General features: G+C 48.9%; 5 protein-coding genes across 5 annotated transcripts; 3 read left to right on the forward strand and 2 right to left on the reverse strand.

The window, feature by feature from the left end:
* Positions 1-417: 417 nt before the first annotated feature.
* N7517_011064 (condensin subunit BRN1) lies at positions 418-3,121 on the forward strand (the record flags this gene model as incomplete). The annotated part of the gene is made up of 3 exons (XM_056728787.1): positions 418-491; positions 541-1,105; positions 1,163-3,121. 3 exons carry the CDS (start codon positions 418-420, stop codon positions 3,119-3,121), a joined length of 2,598 nt encoding a protein of 865 aa, XP_056574602.1.
* A 714-nt stretch (positions 3,122-3,835) lies between these two features.
* On the reverse strand, positions 3,836-5,418 carry N7517_011065 (uncharacterized protein; the record flags this gene model as incomplete). The annotated part of the gene is made up of 2 exons (XM_056728788.1): positions 3,836-4,870; positions 4,924-5,418. The coding sequence occupies 2 exons, from the start codon at positions 5,416-5,418 to the stop codon at positions 3,836-3,838; spliced, it is 1,530 nt and encodes a 509-aa protein (XP_056574603.1).
* A 1,964-nt stretch (positions 5,419-7,382) lies between these two features.
* On the reverse strand, positions 7,383-7,604 carry N7517_011066 (uncharacterized protein; the record flags this gene model as incomplete). The annotated part of the gene is made up of 1 exon (XM_056728789.1): positions 7,383-7,604. One exon carries the CDS (start codon positions 7,602-7,604, stop codon positions 7,383-7,385), a length of 222 nt encoding a protein of 73 aa, XP_056574604.1.
* Positions 7,605-10,505: 2,901 nt separating this feature from the next.
* N7517_011067 (C2H2 zinc finger protein) lies at positions 10,506-12,317 on the forward strand (the record flags this gene model as incomplete). Its single annotated transcript, XM_056728790.1, has 1 exon — positions 10,506-12,317. One exon carries the CDS (start codon positions 10,506-10,508, stop codon positions 12,315-12,317), a length of 1,812 nt encoding a protein of 603 aa, XP_056574605.1.
* A 1,241-nt stretch (positions 12,318-13,558) lies between these two features.
* Positions 13,559-13,897, forward strand: N7517_011068 (uncharacterized protein; the record flags this gene model as incomplete). The annotated part of the gene is made up of 1 exon (XM_056728791.1): positions 13,559-13,897. The coding sequence occupies one exon, from the start codon at positions 13,559-13,561 to the stop codon at positions 13,895-13,897; it is 339 nt and encodes a 112-aa protein (XP_056574606.1).
* Between the last annotated feature and the right edge of the window lie 150 nt (positions 13,898-14,047).

Genomic DNA, 14,047 nt, shown 5'->3' on the forward strand with positions numbered 1-14,047 from the left:
TGATGTCAACTGGGCGGAGCTGCCCAGGTGTGGCGGACCTCGGGAGTGGGCCAATGCACGTCCGCCGATCGTTGCACCGACCTCTGCAGGAAACAGGTTAGAAGGATCGATCGCAGATAGGATGATTAATTGATATAAGATAAGATGGTCTAAAAGCCCGACTTGGAATTAAACAATGGGAGAATTGGTTGTTGAAGGTTCAAAAGGACGGACCAAAGGAATGCCCAACTTGGGTACGAGTTTAATACCTGATATTGCAGGCATCAATATATGATTACGTGAGAGATAGTGCATTACTGGTCCTTCTGCACCACCGTATGTTTGTTGACTTCCCCATTTGTTTTGCTTCGATATCAAACCCCCTCCATCAAACCTTCCATTTCAACGTCATCTCCCCTATCGGGGGCAACCGCAACCATGCCGCGTGTCGCAAACAAAGTGCATCGCCGTTCTAACGGCAACTCGACCCCGCACAAAAACTCTCCGGTCAAGTGCGTATCTGGATATCTCCTGGTTACGACATTAAACTAATTGTATCAGGATTCCCCTCAACGATGATGAAGGCGAGAAGGCAGCCCGTATGGAGGCTCGTCAAGCGCGTCATGATCGCCAAATGAGCGAGATTAAAGCCGCAGTCAAGACGCCTATGCCGCCCCGTCGATACACCTACGATCGTGAAGGAAGCGACAGCCCCGCAACTCCCCGAGCCTCGAGTCACCGCGGTCGCACAAGCGACGTCAATGGCCGCGCAGTGACGCCGATGAAGCGCGTGCCTATCTTGGCCAATTTTGAGGAGTGGATGAAGATGGCGACCGATAACAAAATCAATGCGAATAACTCCTGGAACTTTGCGCTCATCGACTACTTTCACGACATGTCATTGCTGAAGGAAGGAGATAGCGTGAACTTCCAAAAGGCCAGTTGCACTCTTGACGGTTGTGTTAAAATCTACACCAGCCGAGTGGACAGCGTCGCCACGGAGACGGGAAAACTTCTTAGTGGACTCGCCGATAGTCGCGATAAGAGAGGGCGCGGAGAGGAGGTGGAAGATGGCGATGAGGACGAGGAAGGCGAAGATGGCCAGGCTCGCAAGTCGCGGAAAAAGGTATGATCTATACGGTGTGTCAGAGATCCGGCCTTTGACTAACTAGATGGTGTCTAGACACGTTCCCATGAGGCTACCCTCGCCCCGTCATTCTCCTCGTTGCAACTGAAGAAGTTTGAGCTAGAATTCGCCGTGGACCCGCTATTCAAGAAAGCATCGGCAGACTTTGATGAAGGAGGCGCCAAGGGCTTGCTTCTGAACCACCTTGCTATTGATAGCCATGGAAGAATTGTGTTCGACAGCAGCGACGACGCTGTGGACGATAGTGCCAAAACCGCCGAAGATGACCGTCAAGAGTCTACGGATCCTGACCAACAAAACGAGGACCAAACAAAACCAATCCAGAAACCCGCAAGCGATACCTTTGAAGATAACGCAGAGATCGACCTTGCCACGTTAGCGAGCCAGTTTTTCCCAGATTTAGATCGTCTTGATGAACAAGATATTTGTCCGTCGCTCAAGAACCTCGATCTGGGTGATCCCAGCGGGTCGCTGGATCTCCCTCTCCTCAAAGCGCCAGAGGAATGGCGGCACGACAAGATGGATGAAGACGGACGAGCACCTGACGACCCATCTGGTATCATGCTCGACGACGACAACGCTGTCGGGTTTGATGACGATGATGCTACCCTAGCCGGATTTGATCTCAGCGGTGACACTGGCTTTGGTGACGGAGGAGAGGTATGGGCTCGGGAAGCCGCCTTGGAACCGATGTTGAATGTTCACCGGGTTGCCCACGATGGAGATAATGATGGCGAGGGCGACGATGGCGACGAAGACGCATATGCCATCTCTATGTCTCATCAAAATAACAGTCACGACCACGAAAACATTCTGAGCTACTTCGACAACGCGCTACAGAAGAACTGGGCTGGCCCAGAACACTGGAAGATTCGAAGAATCAAAGAACACGCAACTCCCGCTACATCGGCACCCAAGCCGCGCAAAGAGAAAGAGCCCTTTGAGATTGATTTTGCTGCCCCTCTGGATCCTGCTATCGCAGAATTAATCTACACCCCGGCCAGCTCCAACTCCGCCGTCTCATTACCCAAGACACAGTGGAAGACAAAGGGCCGTAACCTTCTTCCCGACGACAAGCATTTCAACTCCCGCAATCTACTTACACTATTCCTCAAGCCGAAGGCAAAGATGGGCTCAAAGAAGATTTTGGGCAAACGCCGTCGGCAGGATTTGACGGCTGGCAATGGAGACATGGACGAGGCGTTTTGGGCAAATCGCAAGCCGGAAGAAAACGCCGGCGAGGAAGGTGCTGCCGGTGCCTATGATGCCAACTTCTTTGCTGATGACGATGGTCTCGCTTTCCCGAACGGCATGGATCTCGATGACGACGACAATCTGCCATTCGCAGATGCCCGGGAGATGCTTTCTCCGCCAGCAGACGGGCCTCCAGGCACATCAGCCGGGGAAGCAGGTGGAGCGACTGGACTCAGCGCGCTCTTGAATATGGTTGGCGCCACACCTGGCCGACCCGGAGCTGGTGGTTACGGCTCACAATTAGTGACACAGGGTGGTCGTCGTGCACGACCAGACTACGTGGCATATGCACGTGTGGCAAAGAAGGTTGATGTGCGGCGCCTCAAAACGGAGATGTGGAAGGGCATGGGCGAGCGCCTCGTCGATGCCGTGGATTTCGCCTCGGCTTCACAACCAGGAGCCGTGTCCAGTGAGGCTCCGACCGAACCCGAGAGTGAAGCGGATGCCCCTGTCTCTCCCACACCAAAGGCCGAGAGCCCAGAGCAACCTGCCGATGACAAAAATAATGGCCGGCTACGATTCACGCACATCATGAACTCCCTCAAGACAGTCTACCCGGCTGAGACCCTACGTGATATCAGCACATCATTCGGGTTTATTTGTCTTCTGCATCTTGCCAACGAACAGGGTCTCGTGCTCGAGAGTGATCTCAGCAAGATGGGCGCTAATGTGGCTACCCTGGAAGAAATCTTCGTAACTAGGGATACGCACGCTATCATTGAAGAGGCAGGCGGGATGTGAGAGCCTGGTTTTTTTACTTGCATGTACAGTTGACACGGGTAGAAACACTACAGTATGCATGTTGGTCACGAGTGATGAGATGGACAGGACGGTGTGACTTGGTAGATCCTTGCGGCGTTGTGGTTTTGCTTTTTCCTGTTCGCAGTGAATGGCGCTCTTGGGTCTTTTTTGCCTCTTCGGTTTACTTCTTTTGTGATGAATTTAAACAATTTCACATACTTTCTAATCCAATACCGAAGTAGACTTGAAAATTAAGGTAGGATCTTCGTCACCCTGTTGAATGGTGGCACAAATGCTTGTCAAATTTCCGTCTACAGCGCACGGATAAAGTCGGTAAGGAGTTCATTTATATGTATCATTGCAATATATTCATTCTTTGGACAAAGCCAAAGATCAAAAGAGTAAATACACCAACAGTGTACCAAAGTCCAAATAGGTATCTGTATCTCGCACCAAAACTCCCCGTGCTCCAGGGTGTACATTAAACTCCATAACGAGGAGGGTAAACAAAAGAAAGTCGAACAAGTGTCCGATTTTGAAGCAGATCGATCAAAAATGACGGCCTGAATTGTAGTTTTCGGATTTTCCACATTTTTTTCGGTGTTATGTTGTTTTCATTGTTTTCAGGCACTTTCATTTCCCACAAGGGGGAAATGAATCGAACCAAAACACTCCAAGTCAAAAGAAAAACAAAAGCTTTGAAATCATAAACATTTACTTGCGTACAGGGGGCGGGAACGCCGGCACCATGGGACTTTGATAAGCCCCAGGAATCGGCACGGAATCGTAAGTGCGCTCACCAGGAGCACTACCCCTATTCAGAGGCAGACTCTGTCGCTGGCTGTTAGGAGGCGGCGGCGAGTAACGAGCAGGAGGAGCAAACTCCTCCTGGAAAGACTGCGGGGTTGCCTGCTGGACCTTGATAGGAGGGGGCTGGAGTTGAAAGGATGGGGTAGGGCGGGTAGGCGAGCGTGGCGAGGCATACTGTGTAGTCTGGGGTTGAGCCATGCCCTTCTCGGCGGCTGAGTAGGGATCCACGGCGCCGGCGGCGTAGAAGGGGGACTTAGGAGGGTAGGAAGTGAAGCCTGCGAAACCGGGGGTGTTCGGGGCTGATTGCAGACGCAGCTGGGCGAGGTATAGATCTGAACGGGCGTTGTCGCGGGTGTCCATTGACTTCATCAGCTTGCGCTTGCTCCAGACGCGGTAGAAGACTACGACGTAAATCAAGATGACAAGGAGTTCGATGACAATTTCGATGATGGCACAGACGAGGCCCCAGTCTTGTAGACGGCAGAGGAGAGCGTAGTCGACGCTGTTGTGGTAGATCTGTTCGCGGGTGTTCTGTGCGCAGGACCATCCCCACATGTCTTTGCTTTCTCCTGATGATTTGGAGTGTTGGTAGACTGCTGCGCCGACGATCCACATAATCAGGTTCACGCCGAAGAAGGCGATCGAGAAGCTGGTGTAGTAGACGGCGGCCTTTTCGGCACGTCCGTGCCCGCCCTTTCGGTAGGCGTAGAAGACGATGAGACAGGCGACTAAGGAAACGCAAGCCATGCCCAGAAGGAGGTATTGGGCCCATGGGTTGGTACCCTCTGCCCAGGCAGGAAGGTTGTTACGAGTGGGAAGGTGCCTGGTTGCGTTGAAGACAGTCAATGTGACGGCTAGCAGAGACAACACAATCAGACTGCAGCCGAAGTTGACGAAACGCAGGAAGACCTTGGCGATCCGAACACGGAGTTTGATTCTCTGGTGATAATTAGTAAATTGTATCTATTGGCATTGGGAGTTGGCATTCTTACCAGGTCTCGGGCATTCTCGACTTCAGCTTTCTTTTCTTGCTTCTCAAGCATGTACTCCTCGCGGAAAGTTGGACTGAGCGGGTTCAATGACTTGGCGGTCTGCGGTACCTTCAGGTCAGGTCGGAAAGGTGACATTGGCACCTGGTCCTCCGCATGCTGGGCAGCATTGTTCGCTGCGACGTAACCGAATCCCACATCTCCAACATCTCCCTTTGCCTGAGTCTTGGGAGGGTCGGCGAAAGGTGATCGTCCAGCTTCTGTGCGATCGATGGGAGAGTGAATTGATGTGGCCTCGGCGAATCGAGCAGTGCGCGGACTCTTGAGGGAGGCATTGCTCGTATCAGAGCCGCTGCGAGTCTCTCGCACGGTGTGCTGTGGGGTTTGCTGTGGTAAAGGACCCATTGCACTGTGATAAGAGCCACGGGTGAGATCCGTAGGAACAACGGGCTCGTAGGTCATGGGAGAGTTATCTCTGCTATCGTCTGATACTGCCATTGTATCGATGAGCAATATAGGCAAAGAAATCCAAGAATTAGGTCAAGAGTCCAGCTCTCGACTTCACGGCCACAAGACTGGCTGCTGGGAATAAAACGACCCGAATCGAGTCGAATATACACCAAAAACCTCAAGTGCGGTGGGACAACGGCTGAAGTATATCAGGTTTGCAGTAAAATCACTGATACCGTGTGCGAAGCCTGCGTACACGAGTATATTAAGCAGAGGGAAAGAAAAATGAAAATTAGAAAGTGCCAGGAACCGGCCTGTTGAATATCAATAATGTTCGAGTGCTGGCGAGAGGCGGGACCAAAATGCAGACTTTTGATTCTCGTCACTCAAGGCGGGCCAGAGTAAGCGCCCCGAGAGGGATTTTGCAGCGACCAGGAACATGATTGGAAGATCCAAAGCCTGTCAAGCCCTCTAGCTGCAAGTGCACTGTACCTCGAGGCGTTGAGAGGGAAGTGTGACTGGCCGGCGGAAGTGATCAGCCAAGCTTGTCACAGTGGAGTAACGGGCCAGTAAGATCGAGTAGGGGCCATGTTTGCTCACGATGCACCTCTGTCACCCCCCAACCCCGGCGCTAATCCGCCGATCGTCCAACCAGATGCAATGCAGAACCGCTTTAGTGTGTGAGATGGATGAGCGGAGGGAAAAAAAACAGGGAAGATGTGAATGACTGGATGAAAGAACCCGGTCAACTCAATTTCGAGGTCCAGTCACATAACTCGATTAAGCACCCTGAGATATCCCTTGATTTGAGAAGAGGGGGAAAAAGGTCTGTGCACATACTATTTTTGCTTCTTTTTGTAGTCTTTGGTCACACCTGTGATAGTGCTTTGCTCACGCATACATCAATGGCTACCACGGAGTAGCTTTTTCTATCTCTCTAATTCTTTTTTTAGTATTTGTCCTTCATTCTCTTCAATCCTAAGAATCTATCGAACTAAATATAATAAGTATACTTTCTAGATCCCCATGTGTGAATATTGAGATTGGCAGCCGCCCAGCTAGGGACCGCCACCTCAGATATGCATAGCATGTCCAGTTAGACACCTCGGGGTATCCTTCACTCCCTTTCATCTCCTCTTCTCTTATTATCTCCCGATTCTCTCCGCCAAGATCTCTGCCGGATTTATGGAGAAGAGTTGTAGTCAATCAGTCATATCACAGCCATATATCGGATATCTGTCAGCATGGAGCCCTCGACAGTGAAACAATTTAACCGCCGACGAGAAAGGGGCTCACAACTGCTGTTGTTTTCTTTGCCACTCGATTACTTTCTCCGTATTATCACGGAAAGAGCTAATTGGACTCATAATAACTGGTTGATCAAAAGAAGCCACGACCCAAAATACCTCAAAATAAGATTGAAGGAGCGCCTCACATATCATGACTGGGCAATACCGCCATGATATTTATCACAGGAGTATTATCAATCTTCTGATAAATATGGATCGTTTCATGTTACCATTATGGCCAATGCTTGGGGATTGAGGGCCATATTGGTACAATACTTCCAGAATTCGGTGTCATCTACACTCTCTCATTCCTAAAGGTTGTTTCTCCGACCCTATTGTCAAGGAAAGCCAGCCTGCTCGTAATTCTAGAATACATACAGAATATGTGGGACTAGTAGTCTCAAAGAGAATTATGCAGATAGATAAAAAGCAGGATGCCCCTAGAGGAGGTTCTCTCCTCATTTCTAGACCGAATCGCTAATATTTTGGTGGCGAGTAATTTCTCCATCTCGTTTCATACAAAGGTCAATACTGTGTACGAATCACTAGGTAGCATTAGCTTTCACGCCATGCTTGACGAAGAGAACTGTACCTTGGTTTCCATGATTCTGCATCATCGTGGCAAATTTTGAGAGTCCCGATGCAATGCTTATTCTTGGACGTCCTGTCCATTCCGTCCGAACCGCTGGTTCTTCATTTCTCCTAGGCAGATTGACCAAAGCTTCAGCAATTTGTAGAATTCTCGTTAGACCGTTGGACTGGAGCATCATGCGTATGGTTGTGTTGAGGTCTATCCATGCGCTCAGGTCCTCTTTCCCGGGATATAGAGTCATCAGTTTGATGCTCCATATAGGCTTCCTGCTCTTCTGGATTCAGTAGTGCATTGATGCTTTGAATAATCTTCATTTCTTCCGCACGTGAATCTTTGGCAAGTTCGTTGGTCATAATTTGTACATAGCGCCGAGCTGGCGACAACTCTAATTTCTTGAATGTAGACGGCACGTAATATATTAATAGACCGAAACAGCTCGTCGCAATGTAGACGATGAAGATTGCGAGATTGCGTGCTTGAGGCTTTCGAGAACCCTCTTCATTAAACGCTAAACATCCAAAGTAGATACCAAGTCCACTGATGAAAGATGCTAGTGCAGATTTCAAAAGAATGGTCAGCGCCTTCACCATAAGAATAGAATAGAAGGAAGCAGATTTCTATCTATTTTCGTAAACTGCTTGATCGTTGATTCAAGTTCTGCTATATTTTGGTGTCTCGAATTGTTCTTTCGTATCTCTGACACCAAACGATCTAGGCGTCGCTCGAGGAGTCGAAGTTCTTTTGAATCGCTGGGCTTGCTGAAAAAGTCTTTGACATCATCAGCGGTGAAAAGGCTGCTCATTTTCTGTTGCACCAAGCAAGCATAAAAAACTGATAGGCCTCCAGCTGTCAAGCTGAGCACAAATGCTGCTTCTGCAGTCCAATGGACCCTGCTAATGTCTTCAAGTGCTAAGGCTGTAATGGCAACTTGCGCTATAATAGCTGCCTATGGATATATTAGTATTACCCTCGGACTTGATTGAGTGATATTTCTATACATACAGCAACAGCTAGCATTGTGCAATCTTCCGATGTTGGTTTTTGTAGCATTATCACCTCGTCTGTTTCGGCGCCGAGCACATGCTTTTCAACTCGATGCACGATTTGCGTAGCGTCAGGAAATATTATGATAAGCGCTAATGCCTGTAGTAGCTAATGCCTGTAGTATATCGAACTTTGGGCGTAGGCTGCCATAGTTCTGGCGGAGGCGATAGAGAGTGAGAACTTCCCAAACAGGGTTAATAAACTTTATTTTCACGGCGTATCCATATACTAGGGGAACGAGCGAGAGCACAAATCCTGCTGCTTCCATTTGGGGGGGGGGGGCACGAGGACTTGGTTTGGTGCTCACAGAAGTAGAGGTAAGAAGTCAAGGACTGCAGAGATCTGAGAGCGGGAGAGGAGATAAGCAGCTGGGTAGGTGAGGCGTTGCCCGCAGAGACGGTGAACAGGCAGAAACTGTGTTTATATTAGTGTGATTGATTTGGGATAGTGGCCAATCACATAGCTGTGCCTTCCGGCATACACTAACAAGACATGGGCATGTACTTACCTAGTAGTATTCATATTACCGATTGAGGTATTTCCTGCACTACAAGAGAGCTACTATAGTTGAACTACTGTTAGTATCCTTAATATCGTATAGTATATCTTGGCTTTAGGGCTCGGTGATCAAAGAGTGTAGGTGGTGAGACCGATTTCCAGCAATACTGTAATGTTAGGATGATTGGCATCAGGAAACCAGATGGGCATTCGTACCTGTTATAGAAGATACCTGATGGGAATTTTAACATAGTCAATGCTTGGACAGTTTCGAGGCTATGGAATATCCATCTCGAGCACGTGGCCTAACACAAACATTCCAAGTCAAAGCGAGACTTGGCTAAGAAAGTTCGCGTTTCATGAAAGCATCTAGAGTAATATATAAGGAATGATGAGTCTCAGCCACACGCTATTTTTGGGGGTGGGGTAAGCAACCCTAGAGGCTTCCAAGGTTGAACAAATTTCCAAGGCCGAGGAGATTCCACGGAGTTCCTCTAATGTCATGTGTTGTAGGATGTAGTTTGACCATTTCAATCATTGCAAGTTAGAGCTTTGAGACTACATACTTGGTACATAGTATGTACTGTTCTATGGGGCTCGTGGACGTCGATCCTGGGAATCGCCTGAGGCTTTCACAAAGTACAACGTTATAAGTATAATGCTTGAAACATGGCGCAGCAAATGTACGCCTTGTATTACCAAGGCAGCCTTGGACAATATACATGCTAGTATTGTAATTAAAGGATATAAGTGGCTGGTGGTCAATGAGTTAGTATATTACATAGGGTCTGCATGTATGTACATGTACGTACATGTACATACAAGCATCTATCCACTTGATCTGCAGATCTCCAAAAGACCACACTTTCCAGTTAATTGAAGTTAGAATGTATTGTATACAATATATTGTGCGCGGGTGACATCACTCCGATTGCCTGTAAGCCGTAAGGCCACAATACCGGTTTGAAAAGACATGATCTCATCAGCCTCAAGATATAGATCATGGCTTTCTATATTGTATACTTGTATACTTGAATAGAATGTAAGAAATGTAAGGAAATGTAAGGCAACGTGTACTCTTAAAGACAGGTCAGCCGCAGGAAGTGCCCCACGAGCCAGCCACACTGTGTTAGCGGTCTACACAGCCTCAATCTTAACAAGGTACTGTATACTTGTTAATACATAGTATTTATAGTAAAATATTAAGTACCCAATACTTCACTGCCTCAGGGTTCATTTCTCCCAGAGCCTCGACCTCTCCAGTCCCCACCAAACATATCCCCTGCCCGGTTTCTGTTCACACGTTCATTCTCTTTGCGTGTTTTGTTTTTTTTTTTGCCTTCGAATCATAGACCGTAACTGGTGTGAAGGAATAACTAGTTCATTACCATCCACTTCTCTGTCTTCACCACTCACATTCTCCATCTCTCTCTTATTTTTCCATTCCAAACTTCAGGCCATTGAATCTCATCCACTCATTTCCCGATCGCTATTTTAAAGGATTAAGCCCCTGGGATCATTCAGGTGGATCTTGACAGGTTCAAAGCTGAAACCACTCGTCAGCTTGCGCCACACTCGTGAGAAACGCCCCACACGCCCTCGTCTTCGCTCTCTTTCCCCCCAACCTCGTCTGCTTGACATCTTTGATATATCCCGGTGGATGAAAGTTAGTCAAGCTCGTTTCCCTTCAATCCTCCTCACATGACCCTAACATGGCATCCAAAGTAGCTGTCGCATTTGCTCGTCCACCCTTTGAGGCTGGCGCGAAACCTTTCTTCTCCATGGCGACGTTGATGTCGAATAACGAGCCCATCGCCGTCTCCAACTCACTATCCGGAAACTCCATCACCAGCTCTGAACCTCTCTCTTTGTTCAAATCCTCCAAACCCGAGAGCCTGAGCTCGATTGCCAGCGCCGGCCTACACGTCTCGCGATCCAGAGATCAGCTTCCTCCAATGACAAGTCCAACATCAGTACCGGCGGATCGGCCGGAGCATGAGAAGGATGCTGAACGAAACAGTTCACAGGTGGCACGAGAGGCTCTGGGTGCTAGCGAAAAGTCACCAGGTGCCCCGATTCATGAGCCTTCAGTCCATGCCCCAGAGCATATGCAAATCGACTCGCACGCGACTGAATCGTCATCGGACCCTTACGGATCAAACGATCATCATCACAACTCACTAATGCATACCTCGACTGTAGCTAGCCCTGGTCCGATTGAAGAATCCAATTCTCAGGATGGTGATCGACGGTCGCGCGATGACTCCGAGATCGACCACGATGGCAAAGCATTCTCATACCCAATGCCTACGGGTAATATTAATGATCCGCGTCGCGGGCTGAGCCTACCGAACGCAGGCTACAATCGAGGCAGCCCTCGCTCTCCATCGGCGAAAAAGCACCGCTGCCCATACTGCGCGACAGAATTTACGCGGCAACATAATCTCAAGAGTCATCTGCTCACCCACAGTCAGGAAAAGCCTTTCGTTTGCCAAACCTGCCAGTCACGTTTCCGAAGACTACACGATTTGAAGCGTCACACAAAGCTACACACCGGCGAGCGACCACACATCTGTCCTAAATGTGGACGTCGCTTCGCCCGAGGTGATGCGCTTGCTCGCCACAATAAAGGACAGGGAGGCTGCGCGGGTCGACGTGCGAGTATGGGCAGCTTTGCGGGAGACGACGAGTATGGCGATGGTACGACTGGGGGACCCGACGACATGGATGGGTTGATGTACACAGCAGAGCCTGAGCGCATGGATGAAGAAGACGAGCGACGAATGACCATGCCGAGCATCCGCAAGCATGAGGCAGATACAGTTGCTCGGTCTGATTCAATTCACTCTCGCCAGTCAAACACCTACCCGCCAATCGCTGCAGGTCGTCCCAGCCACCTTTTCCCACCCCCAGCCAATCATGGTGGAAGCGTGTCAACATCAGCTTCGCAGTCTGCACACATGACTTTCCCTCCTGCGGGACTCACCTCGAGCTCGTCTATCTTCCCTTCCAACAATATCAGTGACAGTCCTAAGCCGCTGTCCCCGAACGCCCTTTCATCGCAACATGATAGTGCACCGCCACATCGCGCACACTCTCCCGGTATGGGACAGTCCTTGCCACACCCGCAGTCCTCTTTCGGGCGAGCGAATCAATCTTCGAACCACGCACCACCTACACTAGGCTTGCCCCTGCCGCAGCCAGGTGCGCCACAGCTGCCTCCGCCACCGGGTATGACTTCCCCGGATGCCCGATTTGGCATGCAAGCTGCAACCAAACACACTCCCTCGCACAGCCACTCCAGCACCCACAGTCTATCTCATCTCAAAGGATTCGATGGACCGGATGCCAATTCCAATGACGCCAACCAAATCGATAAGCTTTGGGCGTACGTGCGGACAATGCACGATGAGTTGACAGGTTTGCGCACCGAAGTTGCCGCTTTGCGGGCACATGTTGCATCGTCCAACTCGGTGCCCCCGGCTCCGGTGGAAGTGAACTTGAATAATTCCGGACCGCGGTGATGCGTTGGGTGTGGTTCTAGTGTGTACGATATGGCTGACTACCAGCCACGTGAACTGGCTTTTATGCCCTCCCTCTTTTCTCCCTTTTCTCCACTTTGTTGATACGTTTTGATTATCCCATCCTCCTTATGAGGGTTAAACTTCATGCCCTCATGATCACCATACCGACAGCCGCCGACGTTGGTGTTTTCTATGCCCCATTATTTTTATTTCCTTTTTTTCCCCCCTTTCCCCCCGGAGTCATATCACCCGGGAGAGCCTTTCCGTTCTAGCCTACTTTATTCATACTTGGAGTGAGCTGCAAAGTGCGTCTTTTTTCCTCTCTTCTTTTTTGGACAGCCGAAGGAGTTTGGCGTGTCAAAAATGGCCTGGCATCGCTATGGAATGGAGAATATCTCTTCTCAACGAACTGCGACCTGGATCCCCGTCCTGGTGTCGATTCCATATCAACGATGTCAGTGTCATGTGATTGTTTTGGATATGTGCATGGATTACGCTGGGTTTGGAGTTTTTCGTAATGCTATTCCCGACTTAGGTAGTGATAATATACTCTTCAATCCGATGACTGGGTACATAATTGGTCATAGGTAGATGCTTCCCAGAGGGGACACTATTCTTACGACATATATTGTAATTCTTTTCTCAAATTTCTTTTTTCCTGGAGCTTTTGTAGCTTCGTCATCTATATATGTTACCGCTATACAGGAGCAAAGCATGTGCCCTTATGTACGAGAAGGATTAGCTTTAGACCTAGGAACATATAAGCTTAGCAAGACGCACTTGATCTTTTTTGTTCTACATATGTACATCCACGTTATGCTACGCGAGCGTATCTCTTTGCATTGGCTAGGTGCTAGTAGCAAATATATATAAAATTATAGACATGAAACATGACGTCTTATATGGAGCAAATATGTAACGGGAAGTCTCTCAACTGTTGTTCACAAGGGTCAAAGATAATAACTGAAAAATCTAGATCTGCAGCAAATGAGTTTGTGTCTGTTATATCCGCCCATTCGGGTAGTGGATGAGAAAGGATATCAGAAAAGACATCTAAAAAGACATCTAAAAAGACCACCAAAAGACTACTTCAGTGGCTATATCAAGGTTGTTTACTTCTACACCTTAAAATGCTGTTGGATGTCCATCCATAGATGACTCCGGTGGAAGTTACCTTGGAAGGTTAATATGACTCCTGCCCAATTCATCTTTCTCTCCCATTCACCTTGATATCTTCCTTAATGACCTCCCAACTACCCTCAGAGGTGCGTCCCATCTCACCAATACTGGGATTAGAGCATACTCGTGAGATCATCTTCCCATTCGACCTTTGCGAATCTCCATCGGAATTCTGTGAAAGTCAGAACCTCAAGCCGCTGATGTCTAAAAATACACGTATTCCATCTGACGACCCAGAGCAGCAAATATGGATCAAAACCAAATGGATCTATATGGGGCAAGACTCAGCTCATGACCTGGTGGACGGTGCTCGTGGCTCCGCCATCTGGAACACCAATCTTCGAGTTCTTGGCTTTTTCTGCTGCTCGCCTGCAACGGGGATCTACAAGGATTATTGCTGAAGTAGTGCTGCCGATCATCTTCTTGACAAGGGGTATAGTATGGTCTAGCCAAGTTATTGCCCTCCCACCTTTCGGACAAATCCAGGGGTGAGCGCGCCCGCTTCTATGATCTATCTCTCTACACTACCTTTTTTTCTTCTAGATATCAAG

The sequence above is a fragment of the Penicillium concentricum genome (genome assembly GCF_028827145.1).
Source record: "Penicillium concentricum strain IBT 3081 chromosome Unknown utg000006l_segment0_segment0, whole genome shotgun sequence".
NCBI classification, from domain to species: domain Eukaryota; kingdom Fungi; phylum Ascomycota; class Eurotiomycetes; order Eurotiales; family Aspergillaceae; genus Penicillium; species Penicillium concentricum.